The 20,096-nt window shown below is 59.6% G+C and overlaps 1 protein-coding gene across 1 annotated transcript in view; it reads left to right on the top strand.

Annotated features, from left to right (window-relative positions):
* FAM102A (family with sequence similarity 102 member A) overlaps nucleotides 1-20,096 on the top strand; it is a 32,738-nt gene that overhangs the window by 7,276 nt on the left and 5,366 nt on the right. The window contains exons 2-6 of the mRNA XM_004713287.2: nucleotides 14,192-14,312; nucleotides 14,446-14,475; nucleotides 16,383-16,499; nucleotides 18,289-18,335; nucleotides 18,513-18,670. Of these exons, the coding sequence (XP_004713344.1) occupies nucleotides 14,192-14,312; nucleotides 14,446-14,475; nucleotides 16,383-16,499; nucleotides 18,289-18,335; nucleotides 18,513-18,670 (473 nt within the window). The remainder of the gene's footprint in view (nucleotides 1-14,191; nucleotides 14,313-14,445; nucleotides 14,476-16,382; nucleotides 16,500-18,288; nucleotides 18,336-18,512; nucleotides 18,671-20,096) is intronic.

The following is a 20,096-nucleotide window of genomic DNA, read 5'->3' as shown; positions in this document are numbered from 1 at the left end:
CTATATCTTTTGATAGCCGGGCACCATCAGCTTTCTTCACCACTTTTGCTTATTCACCCCCTTTGCCTTCAGCGGTTGTGTCGGGAAGGTGAGCATCATAGAATGCCAATTTAATAGAAGAAAGTATTGCATTGGATCCTCACAGCTTTCATGCGCGCCCTTCTACCTCGCCCAGCTCCCTTCTGGGGCTGGGAAGAAGGAGTTCCTGTGGAGGAGCCTGGGAGCTCTGGGGAGGAGTGGGTTGGGTCAGGCCTGGGCACAGTGGGGACACACGGTAACATGCCAGTGTTGTCTCTGCCACTCACGCATGCGCCATCTTGAACCTCAGTGACCGCCGTGTGGCGTGGGGCTGCCGAGGCCTGCCTCGGAGCCTTTTTGGGCAGGCCGTGAGCGAAATCCCATCAGGCTACCAGCTCGGCTCCAGGCACGTGGGCAGACACAGCCATACACGACCCATGCAGCTCCATTGCCCCTCCACTCCGTGGCAAGCTGCCACTTCCCTGGGGGCCAGACTGACTAAGGTGCAGATCTGCCGCCTGATTCTTCTGGGTACTGCTTTTTTCTGCACACACTCGCTGCCCTTCAGAGGGGTGGGAGCAGGAGAGGAGGAGGTGTTTAAGGGACCAGGAGGGAGCACAGGGTCCCCAGTGAGTGATGGGGTGCTCAGCTCCCTGCTGCAGTGGACTGGAGCTCTGTGCTAGGTGGGCCAGGCTGGGCCCAGGCGCCTGGAGAAGCTGCTGCCTACAGGAGGGGGCCTTGGCACAGCCATCTTGGGGACCGTCTCGAGAAGCCAGAGACAGCTCCCTAGAGCTGGCAGTCTGTTAAGGGAGTGGGGGAGGGGCGGGAGAAGCCCCTGTCCTTCTGTGACCACCTTTGATTCTTCTCCGTTCTCTGCCTTTCTCTGCCTTTCTCGGCCTTTGCAAACGCCATCGCTTCCTCTGCAGCTTTTACTCCCATTGCTGCCCTGCCCCTCTCCTCAGTCCAAGAGTCGCCGCCTTGGGGAGGCTCCCTGACCTCTTTCAGACTTGTTCACTCCCTGTAGGCCCTGCAGCCCCTGGCCATGTCTCTAGCTGCTTCCCCTGACTGGGTCCTTCCAGAGAGGTGACCTTTTGCCTTGGGGGCTTCCAGTTTCAGAACCTGGGCTGGGACTTTCCTCCCCTGGCTCAGAACCAGCGTGGGTGCTGATAGTGCTGGGCTGCAGCTGCTGGGCCACAACCCCTCCCCACCTCTGTGCCCTGAGGCGCCAGTGTGTGTCAGGAGCAGCCTTCGCCAGCACACCAGGCAGCTGGGCGCTGCCACGGGCTCAGGCAGCTGGCGGCAGTGATGGGCGTGTTGGTGGACCCCTTGGCGGCATGAGGGGAACAGGGAGCCTGGCTCACCCTGTGTTTGAACATTACCAGCTGCACACTTGTGCACTGCCTGTGGTCTGCAGCCTTACCCCCTCACCTCAGGCACCTCCTCCCGCAGCCGCGGGTGGTGATAACCAGAGATCAGGCCCATGAGGTGCTCAGCCCAGGCCAGGCACCTGGCAGCTCACGATGGACTAAAACAGTGTTTCCCCAGGTGGGCAATGCCACCCCCTGCGGGGGCGCCCGGACCATGGGGTAGGGGTGGGGACTGCCAGAACAGATACCCTCATTTTACCCTGCATTATGGGCATTTTCTTATGCTGGGGCGGTGGGGGGGATGGTGGCACTGTGTAATGTTTTCTTTCTGAAAATGTGGGAGGCAGGTCCCAGAAGTCTGGAAACCTGCATACTCAAGCCTGCTGAGGAGGAGGGGCGGGGCAGGGAGGGGGAGGAGGGGGGAGGGGGATGCTGGGGTTGGGGAGGGAGAAGTCTGGGTGCTCTTTGCTTCCCATGCAAGGCGCCCTCACCTCCCCACCACATCCTCTCTGCAAGCAAACGACAGGTTCTGCCGAATGTGGGGCAGCAAACCATTGCTCCCCGCTCCCACTCTGCTGCCTGCTGTGAGTGAGGCCCCTCCTCTGGGCGGGGGTGGGTGGTGGGCACGAGTGGGATCCCCCCCAGGCTCCGGCTTTGTGTGCCGTGGTTGCTATGGTGGCAGGCCCCAGGGGAGTTGGGGCTGTGGAGAGAAGCACTTGGGTAGCGGAAGAGCTGGGAAGGGAGAGCTGGTGTGGGGTGCAGCAGGTGGCCTGGACCTTAGCCCAGGGAGGGGAGTCAGTTTGTGTTTCAGGACCACCAGGGGCAGTGATAGGATTGACGGGATTGCAGAAAGGGTGCTGGCTCCCCTCCTCTGTCTTCAGGGAAGAGTTGCAAACAGAATCGGGGCCTGCTGTGGGGTGGTGAAGACCAGCAGGCGGGGCTTCACAAACACAGCGTGGCGCACTGCCGGATGGGATGCTGTTGGCTATACAACGGGAAGTTTGGAAGCACCCTGATACAAGTCAACAAGCCTCCCATCACATGTCGGGCTGGGGCTCTCTGTGTCCAGGAGGAGGCCCTTACAGGAAAGGGGCTCCGGGGGCCTGGCCTAGAGTTTTTATCTTTCATGTGGGAGACCCAGGTTTGGTTCCCGTCTCCGGCGCCTGCACACAGCCACCATCCAGCTGTCAGAGGAGGCTGTGTGTCGCTGTGATGCAGAAGAGGTTTCAGCAGAGCTCACAGACAAGACCGGCAAGGATGGAAGGCAGAGCAAACTGCTTCCCAAAGCTCAGCTAGCCAGATCCCTGTGCCTCACACGATGGCCCTCCCTTGCTATGCATGGGGTTCCCCTGAGTGGGGGGAGAGGGCCATGCAGCTGACAACGATATTGTTTGGTGGGGGGGGATGGTTACATTATGTGTTCACTCTGAGACAGACGCACACCTCGGCCAAAGATAAGCTTTGAAGCTCCCCACACGTCTGGGTGATGCCTGAGAGCCAGAGTCCTTCCCAGGAAAGTCTGGACCTTTCTAGAGCACCTGGAATCCTGGAAAGTCCTCGGGCGTTTCCTGAGCACCATGGCCTGATTTGCATCATTCCCGTTTACAGGGCAGTAACTCAGCTTGGCTGCCGCCTTCTCTGGTTTGGGACTTTCCTTCTTGCAAATTCCAACTGACATTTAGGCTGTGGGGCTTAGTGGTTCCAAAGGAGGGCTTCTGAGGGGGCCAGACCACGAGATCTCTGTGAGCCTGGGTTTCCTCATCTGTGACATGGGTAATAAGCTCTTTCTTTGTACCTGGCATGCCACTGGCACCAGAAAGTGCTTGGCTGAGGCTGGCTGGGAAGGGGATTAACCAACCCAGGGCAGCGGTTGCGGTTGCCTGGGCCCAGAAGTTGGAGGAGAGAGGCAAGACCCACGTTTCCTCTCTCCACATGATTGCGTCTCTTCTCGCCTCCCGGGTTCAGCCAGTCAGCAGACATTTATGACCAGCAGTTAGGCCCCTTGCCCTCCAGACCGGTGGATGGGAGAGATGATGAGACTTATCCATCTGTCTTCCCTGGTCCTGAACTCTCTTGGGAGACTGGCCTTTGCTTTCCTTGATTGACAAGAGAAGTAGTCCTGGGCCACAGAAGCTTCTAAGGTAACAGCTAGGACCAATTGATAATGGCACGTGTGCAGTTTGATGCAGGTCTGTCAGAATAGGCTGCCTTTCTGTGCAGGTCTGGCTTGTCATACGTGCGCAGAGACCCTGCATGGCGGGAGAGGAAGGCAGAGGCAGCGAGTGGCCCAGAGGAGTCAGGTGTCCCAGGAGGAGGTGGAGGACCCTGGCTCACCAGTCCTCCTGACCCTGAGCCCTTCCTCCTGGGGGTGGAATCTTAGGGAGCCACTGGAGATAGCCAGATGGGACTCCAAGCGAGTACATGGCCTGGTCACCTCCCAAGGCCAGGGAGGTCATGGTTTGCTTTGTGGATCCACAGAAACACTAGGGGTTAGCCCCTGACCCCTTAGACTCTGCAAAGAGTGAGAAGACTTGGCCCACCCCCGGTGGGAGGACCGTTCCCTGGAGACAGAGGTGTTGGTGTAGGGAGACTTGGGCACAGGGTGTGACAAGCACTAATTTAGTCATCAGATACCACCTGAGCACCTCCCATGAGCCAGGTGCCCTGCTTGGGGCCTGGGATGCAGCAGTGAGGAGGGCAAGTGGTGTGGGAGTGTCCTCCGACAGAGCCAGGCCCGTAACTTGTAACTCGAGTCCAGGCCCCGGGATGGGGCTCTTTCCCACCTTGCTGTTCCCTTCCTCCTCGGAGAGATCCCACACCACCCAGGCATGAGTCAGTCAGGAGCAGCCTGGGCATGCCTGGGCCACCTGCCTGCCCCCGCCCCCCGGGTGTCCCAGCCAGAGTGTCCCGGAAAGCCCCAAGGCCTGCTGAACTGCCCTGGCCCATGGTCCTGGGTGCGGGGCCCAGGGAACGCCTTTGCCTGCCCAGCATCTGCTAGACCCGGCACTGGAGTCACTGCCCAGTGAGTCTTCAGCAGCCAGTCCTGATCCTCTTTTCAGCACCCTGAGCGCCTGCCCATTGTGTGCCAAGCTCGCGTCACTCATTGGATCCTCCCAGTCACCCTAGCGACTGAGGCCCAGAGAGATCAAGTGTCTAGTGCAGCAGTTCCCAACCTGTGGGTCGCGACCCCTTTGGGGGTCAAATGACCCTTACACGGGTCGCCCGATTCATAACAATAGGAAAATTACAGTTATGAAGTAGCAACGAAAATAATGCTATGGTTGGGGGTCACCACACCGTGAGGAACTCTGAAAGGGTCGTGGCATGCGGAAGGCTGAGAACACTGTGCTGGTGGGTGGCAGAGCCTCCCTTTCTCCTGATGGTTGCGTGCAAGCTGGCCTGCCCAGAGACTCGCAGACTCCAGGAGGGAAATTCCCCGGGGGCCACCCCGAAGCTCTGATCTACAGGTGTGGGTCCTGGGAAGGGAGGCCGCAGCCCAGCATGATGCTAACTAGCACAGTCAAATCATGGCCCTGCCCTTCCCCAGCCATGAGCCCTTGGGCAGGTGACTTCCCCGTTCTGGGGAACATGGTACCTACCTCCTAACATTGGGCTGCAGATGCCCAGGTCCAGCTCTGGGCTCGGTGCCTGGTCCGCAGTGAGTGCTCAGGAGGCGGGGCCCAGTGTGAGAAACTTGCATATGCTTACCTTTGGGGAAGTTTTTCTTGCTCCACTTCTTTGGCTGACTTGGGGTTGGCCTGGCTTGATCCCCACCACCAGCAGATCTTGACGGGCCACCTCTTCCTAACATTGGCACTTCCTACCGTTGGCTCTTCCTACCAAACAAAGGGCCCAGGCACCAGCATGCTGCCTCGATTCTAGTGCCTGGGCTCACTGGACTATCAGCTTCCCCGGTGTGGGCAGTGGTCTGCCTATGGGAGTGAGAGGCCCCTGGCCCAGGGGAGGGTGCCTGGAAACAGCAGCCAGGCTGGGCCCTGTGGCATCTTCGCCTGGTATGTGGTGGAAGCCAGCATTTACTTTGGGTCCTTAATAGCCTGCTCTGGTGTCGGGCTGTAAGACGGAGGCGATGGCATCCGCAGAGAAGTGTCTGCAGGCTTTTCACCAGCAGTCGGGAAGCTCAGGTGTCTGCCTCACCTGGCTCTGCAAAGAAGGCAGAACAGAGCAGCTCGGGGACTTTAAAGAGCTCGGTTTCAAGGTGATCTCTCTGGGGGAGCAGTAGGATTCGAACCCAAGCGTGTCTGCCTCAAGAACCTGCCCACCAAGCAGTAGCAGCCCCTTTCCCATAGTGGGGTCTCTGAGACCCCCAGCAAGCTGCCCCTCTACTCGTGACATCAGCAGGTCACTTGCTCTGGGCAGCTGGGTGGCTCCTGAGCTCCCCGTTTTGTTCGTTTTGGGAACAGAAGAGTAGGCTTCGAGGAACTGCCTGCTGCCTTCCTGCAGGAGGAGGGGCCTGGCCCTGCCCAAACTGCATGTCACTTCCCCAGCGCTGCTGGCCTGCCACGTTGGCTGTGTCTCCGGCTGGAGGCCCTCCTGCTCTGCAGCTCCTGGATGGCCGCCTGGACGGGTCCCCGGGGTGGGCCCCTCCCCAGGCGCTGTACTCTCCCCTCTTCGGGGAAGCATACGCAGATGTTGTCCATTTGAATTGTTTCCTTATTAGACTCTCACTGGCCCGGGCTGGGTTTCATCAGCCGGGAACCTTGATTGCATCATTTTGCCTGCCCGCTCCTCCAGGAGCCTGGCCAGGGACTGAGAGGCCAGGCAGCGGCTGAGGTGTCCAGCCGTGGACCCCCTGCTGTGGCTCAGTGTGTGTATGTGTCTTTCCTCCTTTGTGGTGGGGCGGCGCCATATAAAGAAACTTTGTTCTGGGAGCTTGTTCAGAATGTTGGGCCCAAGGCGCCACCCCCCACCCACCCCCATCCCCCCCGCCCTGGCTCTCAGCTGGGAGCGAATTGCTTGGGGAGGGATGAGGACAGAAATGACTGGGGGAGGGGGCATTTCTGGGTGTCACACCAGGTTGTGTTCCTGGCAGGTGTGCACCAGGCAGCCCCGTCAGTGATGGCCTCCCTGGCGCTGACTTGAGCCCTGTGCTATCCAGGTCAGTCTGGAAATAGCTGTTTTTTAGAAGCTCTGGAATTTGGGTGGTGTGTGTGTGTGCTCAAGTCTGGGAACTCTGTCTGTCCGGGCCCTGCCACTACTCTCTCTCTGCTCACGGGTTCTGACGTGGATAAGACACCTGTTCCCTGCTAGGTGTGGGGACTCAATGTGGGGACTCAACAGCAGTGAACAAGACAGGTGTATGGGGAAGGTAGAGTGCTGAGTCAGAGCTCTGTCCCGGGCCTGGCTGTCCTACTGATTCCTCGGTTCACCGGCTCCTGCAGCGACTCCGGGCTAGCCCATTTCATCCCCGTCAGACTCACAACTGGGAGCCATGGCCAAGCAGTGGCCAGGAAGGTGGTCGCTCTCATGGCACCGGCCTTGTTACCTGCATACCAGAGTCCTTGGATCCCAAAAGAGGACTGTGAGATCCTGTTGCACTTACTGGGCAGTGTCACTGGGTCAGGTGGGGGCCAGGTACTGGGGATGTGACTGCCTGCTGGGAACCCCAGCTGAGAAGCTGGGGAGGGGGGCTCACCTATAGCCACCATCATGCAGTGTGCTGAGGGTCTGCGGAGAGGGCGCCCCCTCCTCCGGGGCCTCCATTGCCCTCCTGGGTGTGAAGGGAGCAGAGAAGACAGTGAGCTTGCAGCCCTACTCCATGATTTGGATTTGGCCTAGTCCCTCGCTGGACCTCAGTTCTGCCCAGTGAGCCTGATGATGGCGCCTAGCTCGTCAGAGTGGAGCAAGACTCAGCTGGTCAGGTCCGTAAAAAAGGAGGCCGTGGACCCACCCTGCAAGTGGGAACTGCCCCTGCTATTGATAGAGGGAGCAGAGCCTTCGTGTCCCAGACCAGGTGCTCCAGGCCAGCTCCGTCCTGGGCTCTGGAGAGACGTGGTAACACCTGCATGCGATCCACAACCTTTCAGGGGGCTCCATGTGGACCTCCATTGTGGCCAGCTGCCTGCCTTGCTCCCCTGAGAACCATGAGGCAGACACCGGACTGCACCCCCGCCTCCTGTATGGGCAAAATTCTTGCCACCTCCCGCTGAGCAAGGTAGTGGAGAAAGGCTCCCGGAGACGTGTCATGGCGTCAGCCCAGCCCCCCGAGACTTCACCCAGATGGGACTTCCTGGACCCTGGCCCTCATTGACCTGATCCGGCCACCCTGGTCTCTCATGGGCACCTGGTAACCATCTCCCTCCTGCGTCTTCCTTGAGCAGTCCTCACTGCCAGGAGCATCCTTCCACCTGAACCATTACCCAGCTAACCACCCACAGCCTGACATCCACAGCCTGCTCTCCTCCACACTCTGCACACACCCACCTGCTTCCTCATGAGTGTGTAGTGCCAGCCTCCCCCGAACCAGGGGCTCCTCTTGGCGGGAGTGCACTCACATTGTGTGCCTACGACAGCCAGTGTGGGTGCATGATCGAGGGCCCACAGGACTGGAGCCCAGGCTGCTTCGTCTTGCCACATCACCCAGCAGTGCAGCCACCCGGGATGGCTCAGAGAGTGTCAGGTCTCCAGTCTTGCCTTCCTGGGGCCAGGGGAGTCCTGTGGGCCAAGGACACTAGCCTGTTGGGGGTGGGGCCTGCCACTTCTATTTCAGGACCACCCAGAAATAGCTGAATCCTGCTGCTGTGATCTGCGGTGGGTGGAGGGCTTGCCCCACCGCCGCCGCCCTCGCCCCGCCCCTGGAGTTTGGATGCTTAATTGTATATCTTAAGGCTAAAAACGAAACTCCCCTGAAGCCACCCTGAAAATCCAGTCTCTGTAATTACCTGTCCCCAGCAGCTTGGAGCTGGAGAATTGTACCTTGAAGCCCTAGGCTGGGCAGAGCCAGGAGGCTGTACTTTCTCTCCATGGAGACACTCAGTCCTGCCAGTAGGTCCCTCATAGCCCACAGGGTGACTGGGTAATGCCTTGGGCCCAGGTGGATGGGAGTCCAAATCCATCTTGCCTGTCACCACACTGAAAGTAGGGCTGGAGTGCCTTGCTCCCAACTTAGCCAGGCCTCCCACCTTCCTTGCACCATTGTCTCCTCAGGGTAGAAACAGAACAAGCCATGCCACACAGGTCCTGAGTCCAGGGCCCCCGGCCCCCCTGGGCAGGGCCCTCGTCCTTGGCTTGGTCATTTTCAATTTAGTTTGCTAGCCCAGCCCCGAGCCACACTGAGCGAGCAGGCAGGGTGCTGCCCAGTTTTGTGTTTTCTTAATAAACATTTGTATTTTCTTTACTGCGGCCCATTTGTTTTATCTGGGGGAGCTCGCTGCCTCTCCCCCGTCACTGGGGACACGTGCTCGAGACCTGCCCGAACCCACAGACTGTCGACCTCCTTGGGGTCTCTCACTGCAGTGGGCATCCAAGGAGCAACTCTGGGTCTTTAATTGATTGGCTGATCACTGCTGCTGATAAAGAGCTTGGGGGATACCCTCTCCCCCTCCACATCCTGCCTTTCTTGCTCCTTCCCTGTCCATCTCTGATCTCCCACAGTCCAGTGGCCCCAGGGGCTCCGAGAGGTGACATGGACACCTCCGCTCACTTCTCCACATGTGGATGGATGCCAGCAATTGCCGGTTTTTGTCCATGTGAGTCCGAGATTCTCTCTGCAGCCCACGCCACACCCTGCCCCCATAGCTTACTGCTCCGGCCCCACCGGCCTCCTTGCTCTTTCTTGGATGCGGCAGGCACATTCTTACGTTTGTCAGGACTCTCCATCCAGCTCCCTGCACAACTTCCTCTCTGCCCTCTGCTCCTTGCTCCATGGACCATCCCATTAAGCCTGTCCCTGCCTCTCTTATAGCCTCATACCCTCCCTCCCTTCCTCCCGTAGCACCGTCTGACCCACTGCCAGAGTAAAATTGCCCTTTGAGGGCAGGAGAAATCTGTCTGCTGTGTCCCTACCTATGTTCTGAGGCCTTCAGCAGTGCCTGGCACAGAATAACGAACTCACTGAGTGCATGCCAGCTCACAGCACCCTGTGGACAGGGCAGAACCTCCCCTGTGGGCATCCGAGACGGTAACTCTTCACAGGAGCAGAAAGTCCTGGTGTGTAATAAAAGATTTTGAGTGAGTCCGGTCCTGAGCTTTGCTTACAGGTCTGAGTGACTCGGTTGGCTCCCAGTCCCATGTTCAGTCCTATGGGTGGAAGGAGGCCCATTTCTGTGACTGAGTCCCTCCTCCCCAGCCTGTGTTGGCCTCCCCCTTTACCCTTTCTGTGTACTTGGGGGCTCAGATCATCGGCTTTGTGGGCCCTCCCGGGCCTGTCCCCCAGGCCTGGGCTGAAGACCTGGCTGTGCTGCACACAGCCTTGCTGAGTCCCACCCCTCATCCAGAACAAGCTGTGCTGCCGTGTCAGCGCTGCTGAAGGATTGTAGGATTCAGCACATGGCCCCTGCTGTGGTGCTTCTTCTACCCTGGCTGTGCCTCCTGGGGGTGAGGCAGGGTTGCTGGCTTCTTCCTGGGGGAGTGGTGGCATTTAACAGGTGTGTGTTTAGAGCCCAGTGGAAACAGGAGGGAGGGCCAGCTCGGATCCCAGGAGCGAGTCTGCCCAGGTCATGTTCCTCCAGAGGGAGTGGAGGAAGAGGCCTGCTACCTGAGCCTGGGCGGGCCAGCAGGGACCACAGCAGCCTGCAGGCTTCCTGGCGGGGGGCCTTGTTCCCACGGCAGCCTCTCAAAGGGGAAGGGAGAAAAAACCACAATTCGATAGATCAGCTTTTGTTCCCAGACACTCACCCTAATGCCTCTGGGTGTTTCAACACGCCCAGCACTGCAAGCTTCCTCCCAGCTCCTGGGCAGGGTTGAAGGGGGGTGTCTGAGAGTTCACGAGGGAGACGTCCCCCCCACCCCCCCAAGCCCCTCCGCCTCTGACCCCTTGCTGCTTGAGAAGCATTCCTGTGCTCTCAGTCCTCCACCTGCCCCCCAAAGCCAGAATCCACAATGGCGTGGCAGCCACTGTCAGAGGAAGACCCAACCTCCCCCCCCAGACGTGGCCCTGAGCTCTGGTGGGACCTGGGCCCCTGCTTTCCTGGCAGCCTCACCTGCTGCTCCCCAACTCCTCTCCCTGTCCATCCCTCAGTGCCCCTGCGCCGCCCTCCTTTCCCTCAGGGCCTCTGCACCTGCTATCACCAGTACAAGGAGCCCCGTGATGCAGTCAGCAGTTCACACCCACCAGCAGCTCCGGGGAAGGAAAATGAGGCTACCTGCCCCTTCTGAAACCTTATGTAGGGCCGCTTTGAAGTCAGAAAGGAGCCCAGGTGGTGTAGTGGTTACACATCGGGCTGTGATCCACATGGTAGGCAGTTCTAAACCCCCAGCGGCTCCACGTGAGAAAGACTGGGCTTTCAACTCTCAAACAGTTACAGTCTCGGAAACCTACAGGGGGTGTCAGCTGTGAGTATTGCTGGGGTAAATCTCTCCCCCCGGCCTTGACCCACTGCTGCTTTAGGGGGCCAGAGTCCACCCACCACCTAAAGTAGCAGCCCTGCCGCCTCCTCTTTGCCCGGCCCTCCCCACCTGACGGCTCTGCTCTCCTCTGCTGTCCCTTTGCCGCCGGCCGGCCTGCCTTACCTTGTTTTGTAGCAGTGTTGTCGAGGTAGAGTGTATACTCTGTGTGGTCTTCCACTGGAAGTCTGCAGTTTAGAGGGTCTCCAGATAGAGTTGGACAGCCATGATCACACTCAGTTTTAGAATGTCTTCATCACCTGAAGGAAGGCTTGCTAACTCACTGCCATCAAGTTGATTCCAACTCATGGCGACCCACAGCCCAGGGTAGAACTAACGGCCCCTGTGGGTTTCTGAGACTGTCACTCTTTACGGGACGGGACAGTCATTCCCAATTCTCCCCACCATCCCCCAGTTCCCAAGTCCCTGGCAAAGCCTACACTACATTTGTCTCTGGATTTACCTACTCCGGAAATTGCTTTTAAATGGAGTCGTGCACTCTATGTTTGGGGCTTGGCTTCTTTTTTTCTTTTTCCCCTCAAAGCCACTTTCTTGGGAGTTAACACAGATATCATTCCATCATATCAGGCAGTTGCGACCGACCGCAGTCAGTTTCGAAGCATCCTTTTCCTTCTGGGACTCCCGGACACAGCTCCCTATAACCCCCACCCGCCTGGCTGGGCTCCTTTGACCAGCGTGTTTTCCAGACCTGTCTGTGTGTCAGCATCTGCCAGTGCTTCGAGGGTGCCTACCTGTGATTACGCAAGGGGCTTCAAAACGTTTGTGGGGAAACTGGAATGAGAAGATAGTGAGACTTTTGTCCCACCAACTTTCTGAGAGCCCCCCTGCTGTGTTTCACTTATGGACTTGTCAACTGGCGGACTCCTTTTGGCCAGTATGGGTAAACGCCGTGTGCTTATTTTTCTTGGGTAGATAATCCGGCGTGGAACTGTTGGCTCATGTAGGGAACTCCGTACTTCACCTGTTGAATAACAGCCAAGCTGCCTCCCCCGAGCAGCAGCCTGAGTGTGCATCCCTCCCAGCAGGCAGTGTGTGAGGGCCCCTGCGCCTCCTCTCCTTGCTGCCAGCCGAGCGGGTTCCTTGTGGGTGTGGCCTGCATTTTCCTAATGACTCAGATGCTGGGCATCTTCCCAAGTGCTCACTGGCCTTTGGTATGTATGTCTCTTCAAGCCCTTATTGGCCGTTACTCACTTTCCTTTCTTATTTCTTTGATGTGTTGGTCTGCTGTACTCGCGGGCACACTCAATTTTCTGAATGAATGAGTGGAGCCACACTGGCTGGGTCAGGGGATGCCCCCCCCCCACACACACACACACATGCACACACACCTTCCTGTGGCCCCTTTCTCTCCTTCAGCCTCCATCTCAGCCCTGGCCTTTTTCACTTAGCCTCAGCCTGGGGGTTACAGGGGTTTGCTGGCCCTTACCCTCCTTAAGAGGTTGGAGCATCTGGTGACCAGCTCCCCTGGGTCCCAGCATCTCTATCAGTTGAGGCGTGCTTCACAAGGCCAGGCACTTGGGGGACTCAGCTTCCCTGGGCAAGCCCAGGTGCCCATGATGGAAGTGAGTAGTGTGCCCATTTCACAAAGGAGGACAGAGGGGTCCAGCCCCAGGCTGAGTCGAACAGTGCCATGAGGGTGGTCCACCCAGGTCTGCCTGACCCCGGTCCCGCTCAGGGTTGCTTGGAGGGCCCCTCATAGAAAGCATAGGGTTTTCACCAGCCTTGGGGGGAGGGGGCATGTGGCCCTCACTCAGTGCTCTCTGCATGCTGCCTACACCCTGCTCTTCACTGGGATCGGAACTTGAATGTACACCCCCTCTCCCCCTTGCAGCTATCTCTGCCCTTGATTCATCTCTCCCCATGACACCGAGTCTTCACTGGGGAGCTGCACATCCATCAAGCCCACTGCAGTAGCCCATGACCTAGCGCACATCCCCCTGAACATCGATGGGTGGGGTGTGCACCGCTGCCTCCCAGTGCCCTTGGCTTCCATGCTGGGTTTTCCCAGGCTCCGTGGCAATGGCCAAGTGCTCTGGCCCTGAAGTCAGCTGGCCCTGGGTTCAAATTCAGCTTTGTCACTTACTAGGCATGTGATCTTTGACCTTTGGAGGGTGGCTTTCTTGTTGGCATGCAGCTGTCCTCAGCTGTGGATGGAGCTGTGGAAGGAGCCACATCATGAAGTTGCCGTGACAAGCAACCAAGTGGAGGGGCGGGAGATGCTCAGCTGTGGTCCTCCCTGGCCCTCCACTCTCAGTGTCCATCTGACAGTTCACCCTGCTCCTCAGCTCACCACATGTAGAGAGGTCATTTCCAAGCTGGGCCTTCCCGGTTAGTCTCTCACCGGCCGCCTCTCTTTCTTCCCTGGCTCTCTTCCTGAGCATGCGATCTGGCAGGCGGGCTGCGGGCTGGGAGCTGCACAGGGCAGGGGACCATCTCTGCTGGGAGCTGCCACCGCCCCTGGATCCTGCTGCCGCAGCTCTGGTGAGCTGCTCCACCCACTCGCAGGGCACAGAGTGCTTCCCTGTGAAAGCGCTTCCCTATTCTCAGCTCCAGGAGGAGTCTGGGGGGCTGGAAGACCAGGCCCCAGTTAGTGGCAGGGAAGCCAAAGTCCCCAAGTTGGTGTCTCGGGTGGGGTGTGGAGCCCGGTGCCAGGCTGCCTGGTTCAGACCCCTGCCTGTCCTGCCTGTCCGCAGTGTGTCCCTGGGGTGAAGGTCGTAGCCCTGGGAGCTTCCAGATTCCCGGAATGAGGAATTGCTTTATGACGTCGGCCACCCCCAGGAGCTGCTGGAGGGTTTGGTGTGATTGTGTATCTCCAGCACCTGGCTGTGGTCTTCAGTGGGTGGCAGCTGCTTCTGTTACAGGGGCCCTCACTGCTGTCGTTGGTCAGGCTGCAAGGAGTCCCTTCTGGGAAGTGAGTTATGTACCGCAGGAGCCCGGCTGGCGGGAGGGAATGGTGGCTGTGGAAGGGGTGGGGATGGGCGGTGTCTGTGGCCCATGGTCCCAGGTCCGAGAATGCAGACAGCTTGTCACTTAGCTGCCCCCAGTGCTACTCACCCTGCCATGTGTTTTCATATCTAACAATTCTGACTGTGAAAATTAAGTCACCATGTGATACAACCTCTGGCAGTAGCCCCCTGCACCCCACCCCCTGTGGCAAGCTTGGTGGCTGATGTGGGCTGCCATTGGCAGTGCTCACGAGCCCCCCCTCCCATCTCGCCCCCCAGGGAGGAGGTTCAGGAGAACTGTGTGCGCTGGCGGAAAAGGTTCACCTTCGTGTGTAAGATGAGCGCCAACCCAGCCACTGGCCTGCTGGACCCCTGCATCTTCCGTGTGTCCGTGCGCAAGGTGAGCCTGGGGTCCACAGGGGTGGGGTGGAGGGGTGCTCCGGGCCTGTGGACAAAGGGAAGGGAGTGGGCACTGCAGGCTGGTCCCTTGGATTCCCTGTCACACACTGCTTGTGTCTCCCCTCCCTGTGCAGGAGCTGAAAGGCGGGAAAGCGTATTCCAAGGTAAGCGGGCTGGGAGAAGGGGCACAGGGTCTGCTGCCGCGATGGGGTGGGAGCGGGCAGGAGAAGAACGCCTAGCTCCCCCCTCTGGCCTGCGTGGGATGGAGTCTTTCTTAGACAGGCCTTTAGCGATAGTGCTGCACTTCATACCAGGGCTGCGTGGGTCTACCACCACATCCAAATGCGGCTGAAGTTCCCATCGCAAGACGGGATGGTTTCCACGTCCTGCCCCACCCGGGGCCTCCTCCCAGTCCTCACCCCTGGGACTGGTGAGAACAGTGACTAATACATGCAATAGGACTTAAAGAAACATAGACACCTTGTAGGGGTACCAGGACACTCTGAAGACAGTAAGGGTTTCTGTATGTACACAGGTAGGACTCTTTCTGAGTCAACCCTTCACCTACCCGTGGCTTAGGCATCTCCTCACGCCTGTGCTTTCTGACCATGGCAGGCTCTCCTCGTGTAGCTGGGCGGCTTCAGCCAGGCCCCGCTTAGTGGACACCAGATGGTTGCCAGGGTGTCACTGCACCCACAGACAGCCCAGCCCTGCACTCCAAAGATGGCTCTGCCCAAAGTCCTGGGCATGCTTGGAGCCCTCTCCACAGCTCCCAGGAAAAGCCTAGCAGGGGAGTGGAGTCCAGCCTGAGAGGGGGCGACGCCCTGTGTCACCTCACCCTGCACGGAAGGCCTGCAAGTGGTGCTGTGCAGGGCGTGGCCCTCCCGCTGGCCAGGACTCAGGAAGTGCAGCGGGCTGTCCCGTGCACTCTGCCCCAGCCGTGGGAGCTGATGGCCCGTCCAAAGCAGAGGGCAGGGTGCCCAGAACCAGGCAGGGGGTGATGCTGTCCGAATGGCAATGCCTCCGCCTGAGGACAGCTGCCCAGCCAGGAAAGCCGTCATCAGCAAACAGCTGGAGTGTCCCACCTCCACCCTGCAGACATCCACGGAGCACCTAGCCCACCCCCTGGCAGGCCCCTCCCCTTCTAGCATTAGCTAGTCTTCCTTGCAGGCCTGGCTGCTGCCATACACAGAGAAGACAAGACCCAGAGAGGTGGCAGGGCTTGCCGGTGGTCAGGGCTGTGCTTCCCGTCCCTGAGCCTCAGTTTCTGTGACTGTAAAATGGGGTCACCCTTAGTGGGTGAGGCCTGGATCTGAATCCAGGGCTCCGATTGTTATTCTGGAAATGTCCCCAGGTTGGCAGGGTTGTGTTCCCAGCTCCAGAGCCTGGTACTGCTCACCTCGGCCTCAGTTTCCCCTCCAGTTCCCAGCAGACCTGGCTTTCATCTAAGCGTATTCCTGGCTCCTGGCCAGCTCTCCCCACTGCTCTCACTTCCCTCCCCTCCGCTCTTGCACTCAGCTCAAAGGGGCAGCCCACAGCCCCTTCCTTAGAGCACAGAGCCAGCCAGACCCTGGACTCTGCCCACCAGCCCCTCATGCCAGGCCTCTACCCCTCTCTGGAGTTCCCACCCACCCTGCCAATGCCCCTGCTCCTCCTCCTGCTCTTTGGGGGCACCCCCACCCCACACTGCCGCCAAGTTCCCACGGGCCTTCTCTCCTCCCCTGCTCACTCCTCTGGCAGCCTCTGACAGCACGGCCTTGTTTCCCAGGGAACAGTGCGTCTGTGTCGCAGACAATGGCCTTTCATCTCAGGCGCGCTGGTCCCGGTGACTCTGGGACACGGCACAAAGGGTGCTTTGTGCAGCTCAGGGATGTGAGCTCCTGGCTTTGCCTCATTGGTTAGAGCCTCCGACCCAGGCCTCTGTTCTAGGGCCCTGGTTCTGCAGCAGTCAGTCGGGGCTGCGGGGCGGGCCCTGGGCTTTGCCTGCCCTTGCTCCCCCCCACCCCCCTGTCTAGTTAACCCTTCTGGCTGCCACTCCCCAAAGCCACATTCCTTCCCGTTCTCCTTCCAGCTGGGCTTTGCTGACTTGAACCTGGCCGAGTTTGCCGGCTCAGGCTCCACAGTACGCTGCTGCCTGCTGGAGGGCTATGACACGAAGAACACCCGCCAGGACAACTCCATCCTCAAGGTACATCCCCAGGGGCGTGCCTGCCTCTTGGCCCCATCCCACCAGGGAGCAGCAGGGGACATGGGGGGCACAGAACCTGCAGGGAAGATGCTGGGAGTCAGGCAACCCCTGTCAGAGGCGTAGCCTGCCGCTGGCCTCAGGTTGCCTCCCCATTCATAGCTGGCACTCAGGGCTGGACCCAGACAGTTGCCTTTGGGGTCAGGTGAGCCCTGCCAGCTAGTAAAGCGAGTGCTGGGTGGCTGCCCCTGTTATCTTAGGGTCCCCTGCCGGCAGCCCAGGCACACGGTGTCTGTCTAGGGTTAGTACAGGTTTCGCTCAGGAAGGAGCTGAGGCACAGAAGTTAAGTAATTCTTCTGGGGTCACAAGTAGAGCTGAGAGTGCTCACACGTTTGGCTTCGCAGTCCATCTTCCAGCCCCGCCTGCCTTGACCTCACGGAGGCAAAAGAATCTGCCCTCCTCGACCTGTATGGACTGGGAGTGGCTGCTCTGGGAGCCCAGGTGCCAGCTGACCTGCCCACCCATCTCCCTCGCCCTGGGCAGCTGCCTCTTTGGCTTCCTGGGAGCAGAGGTGCTTGGGCTTCCGCCCCCAGCACACCCTCTTGCTCTGCATCGAGCTACCATCTGGCTAAGCTAGCAGCTTTGTCCTCACAGCTCCCCCGGGAGCTGACCAGCAGGAGCACAGTGTGCCCGTGACAGAGCTGAGCTGGGGGACCCGGAAGCACCAGAGACCAGGGGTGCAAGCTGATGGAGGGGAGGGGCGGGAGCCTCACCCTGCACCAGCCCCACGTACCCTTGTCGAGCCAGATCAAGGGGGCCCATCATACGTCCTTGAGTTCAGACCAACTCTTCCTGGGTAGCAGTGTCCCCTCTGCGATCATCTGTAACCAGAGCTGTCATGTACACACAGACCGCTCCCAGGGCCCATGCGAAGCCTCAAGCCAGTGTCACCATTTCTGTCAGTGGTGGCCCTGGGAGCAGAGACGTCTTCCCTCCCTGCCACCCTCTGTCTGTTGCTCTGTCTCAGGCCAGGCCTAGGGACCCAGACCTTGCCATGGTCGGCCATCGCCAAGGTCTTTGTTCTGGAAGAAATGACATTTCTCGTGGCCTCGCGCATTACTTTTTATTCAGCAACTTCCGCTGAGTGCCTCCTGCCCACGGAGTTGGACTCTGAGGCCCCACACGGCAGGTTCAGGGAACCCTCCAGCCGCTGTGGGGAGCCCCCTCTCCCCGCCACTTCCACCATGAAAGTTGCAGGCTGGGCACTGCAGAGGCAGAAAGCACGCGTGCTCGCCCTTCTGGGCTCAGTAGGATTCCTTGGGACTTAACTCAGCAAACTCGCATGCCGCCACTGGGTGAGCCCACACGCACTCACCTGCGAGCTGATTTTCAGAAGCCAGCCTTGGGCTGCTCCGCAGAGTGCCCGAGACTGTCCAGCTTCATGGACCAGGCAGCCTTGTCTTTCCCCCTGGGAGCAGCTGCCGGGTCTGCCCGCAGTCAGCAGCTTGACACTGCTGGCGTCTACCAAGAACTTCGTGTGAATTCCCTGGCCCTGTCGAGCAGCCCACAGTTAGGCACCACTTCAAGTAAAGGCAGCTAACTTGCTGCCCGTCCCAATCCCACCCCTGGGTGCCAGGCGCTGAGTTGCATCAATGCAGGACTCCCTGAGGCGGGCACTGGGCTTTGCCAGGCTCCCCGTGCCAGGAGGGTCAGAGAGGCAGGGCGAAACTCTGAAGGCATGTTGGCCCTGCGCCTGGGCTGGGTGTGGCTGATGGGACCTTCCCCCCTACAGGTCACCATTGGCATGTTCCTGCTCTCCGGAGACCCCTGCTTCAAGACGTGAGTGCCAGCAGCATGTGGGGGGTGGGGGGTGGGGGGCAGGTAGGAGAGGAGTGGGAGCAGGGCTTTGGGCACAGAGGTTGGGGGGACAGGATCTCTTTCTTCCTCTAGGCTCTCTGGGGCCCCCAGTTTTTGTGCTTCCTCACACCCTCCTACCATGCTCCTCTGTCCTCCCAGGCCACCATCCACTGCCAAGTCCATCTCCATCCCGGGCCAGGACTCCTCGCTGCAGCTGACGTGTAAGGGTGGCGGAACCAGTGGCAATGGCGGCAGTACCACCAACTCACTCACAGGGTCTCGGCCCTCCAAGGCTCGGCCCACCATCCTCAGCTCAGGTGCCCTTCACCCCCTGGCTGCCACCAGTGTCTCCAGCTCCCAAAGGGGCCTGGATCAGGATGGGGAGGGGCTGCATGGGGCTCTGTTCACTGAGTGTTCTGAGCACCTCCTGGGTGCCGGCCAGAGCACAGCAGCGGGCTGGTGCGCCACTTTGTATTCACTGCTGCTTTCATCACCTTGGCCCACCCGGTGTCCCTGCCCACATGGCCGATGGCGGGAATCGGAAGTTGATCATCACAGGCATAACCACTTACAGAAGAGACGAGCTGGGAAAGGGGTAGGGATGGGGACAGAATCCAGATGGGGCAGGGGCTGTGGAGCGGTGGCTGGGCTGACATCCGGTTCCTGGCCTGGGGATGTGGGGTGAATGCCGCTCCCACGTGCCGTTTGCTGCCCCTCGGTGATCACGTAGGGACCAGTGGTCGTGTCTCCCAGCCCCTTGCCTGGCTGTGTGCTTTATTAAAGTATCACCATTACAAGGGTTACGAGAAGTGAGAGGGAGCCCTGTGAAAATTAAGAGGAGGTGCTACCAGGGGGAGGAGGCCTTGGCCTGCCTGCAAGTGTCTGCTCTGGCCACACTGGGCCCCTAGAGGAGCCTCAGCACGCCCCACCCTGACTCAGAGCAGGATGGCAGACGCGCCCCAGGCTAGTTTGGAGCAGGATGGCCCGCGAGGGCCTGCTCTGTACTTCAGGAGCATGGGAGGCACGGGTGCAGGGATAGCAGACGTCTGTCCGCTACGGGTTCTGCCCCTGGGGATGGAGCCATGAGGGCCCCAGCTTTGCTCCACGCTACAGGGCGCTGGGTCCTAGGGTGAATGTGGGATTGGGGTTCCAGGGGCGAATGTTTCCCAGCTTCAGGGCTGGGTCCCCAGAGGGAAGCTCTTAGGTACCTTTAGGCAGCAGAAGAGGCGACCCTTCCAGGCAGCGTGGGACTTGAGACCCTGCTGGTTTCCGTCCCCAGCCCCCATGCAGACCTTACAGGAACCTGAAAGTGCCTGTTCTCAGCTAGGGTCAGAAACAGGCCTGGAGGGTCTAGCCTGTGACCTGCATGGGCCCCTCTCTGAAGAGGGGAGGATGCCTCCTTCCTTCCTGCCGTGGCTGGGGCAGTGTGCGAGTCCTGCCGGGCTCGGGGTGGGGTGGGGCACCCAGGGGAAGCCAGGCTGAGCAGCCAGCGTGGCTGTGGTGGGTTCCTGTGTCCTTCCTGCTGGGGAGCGTCTCTGGAGAAGGCTGTGTGCCCCGGCTGACAGCCCGTTGGAGCCCGAGGCCCCCTTCCACATTCCCTCACCCCTGTTCATTCTACCCCAACTGCCAGGGCCGCCCACCCACCCCACCCCCCAAGTTCACTCGACCTCAGGCCTTGGCTCACGCTGTGCTCTCTTCTTGGAAGACTCTGCTCCGATGAGGCTTTCTCTGTCCCACCCCCCC

The sequence above is a fragment of the Echinops telfairi genome, unplaced genomic scaffold, assembly GCF_000313985.2.
Source record: "Echinops telfairi isolate 266 unplaced genomic scaffold, ASM31398v2 ScPeMD7_22;HRSCAF=79, whole genome shotgun sequence".
NCBI classification, from domain to species: Eukaryota; Metazoa; Chordata; class Mammalia; order Afrosoricida; family Tenrecidae; genus Echinops; species Echinops telfairi.
This window is presented reverse-complemented; position numbering and strand designations above follow the sequence as displayed.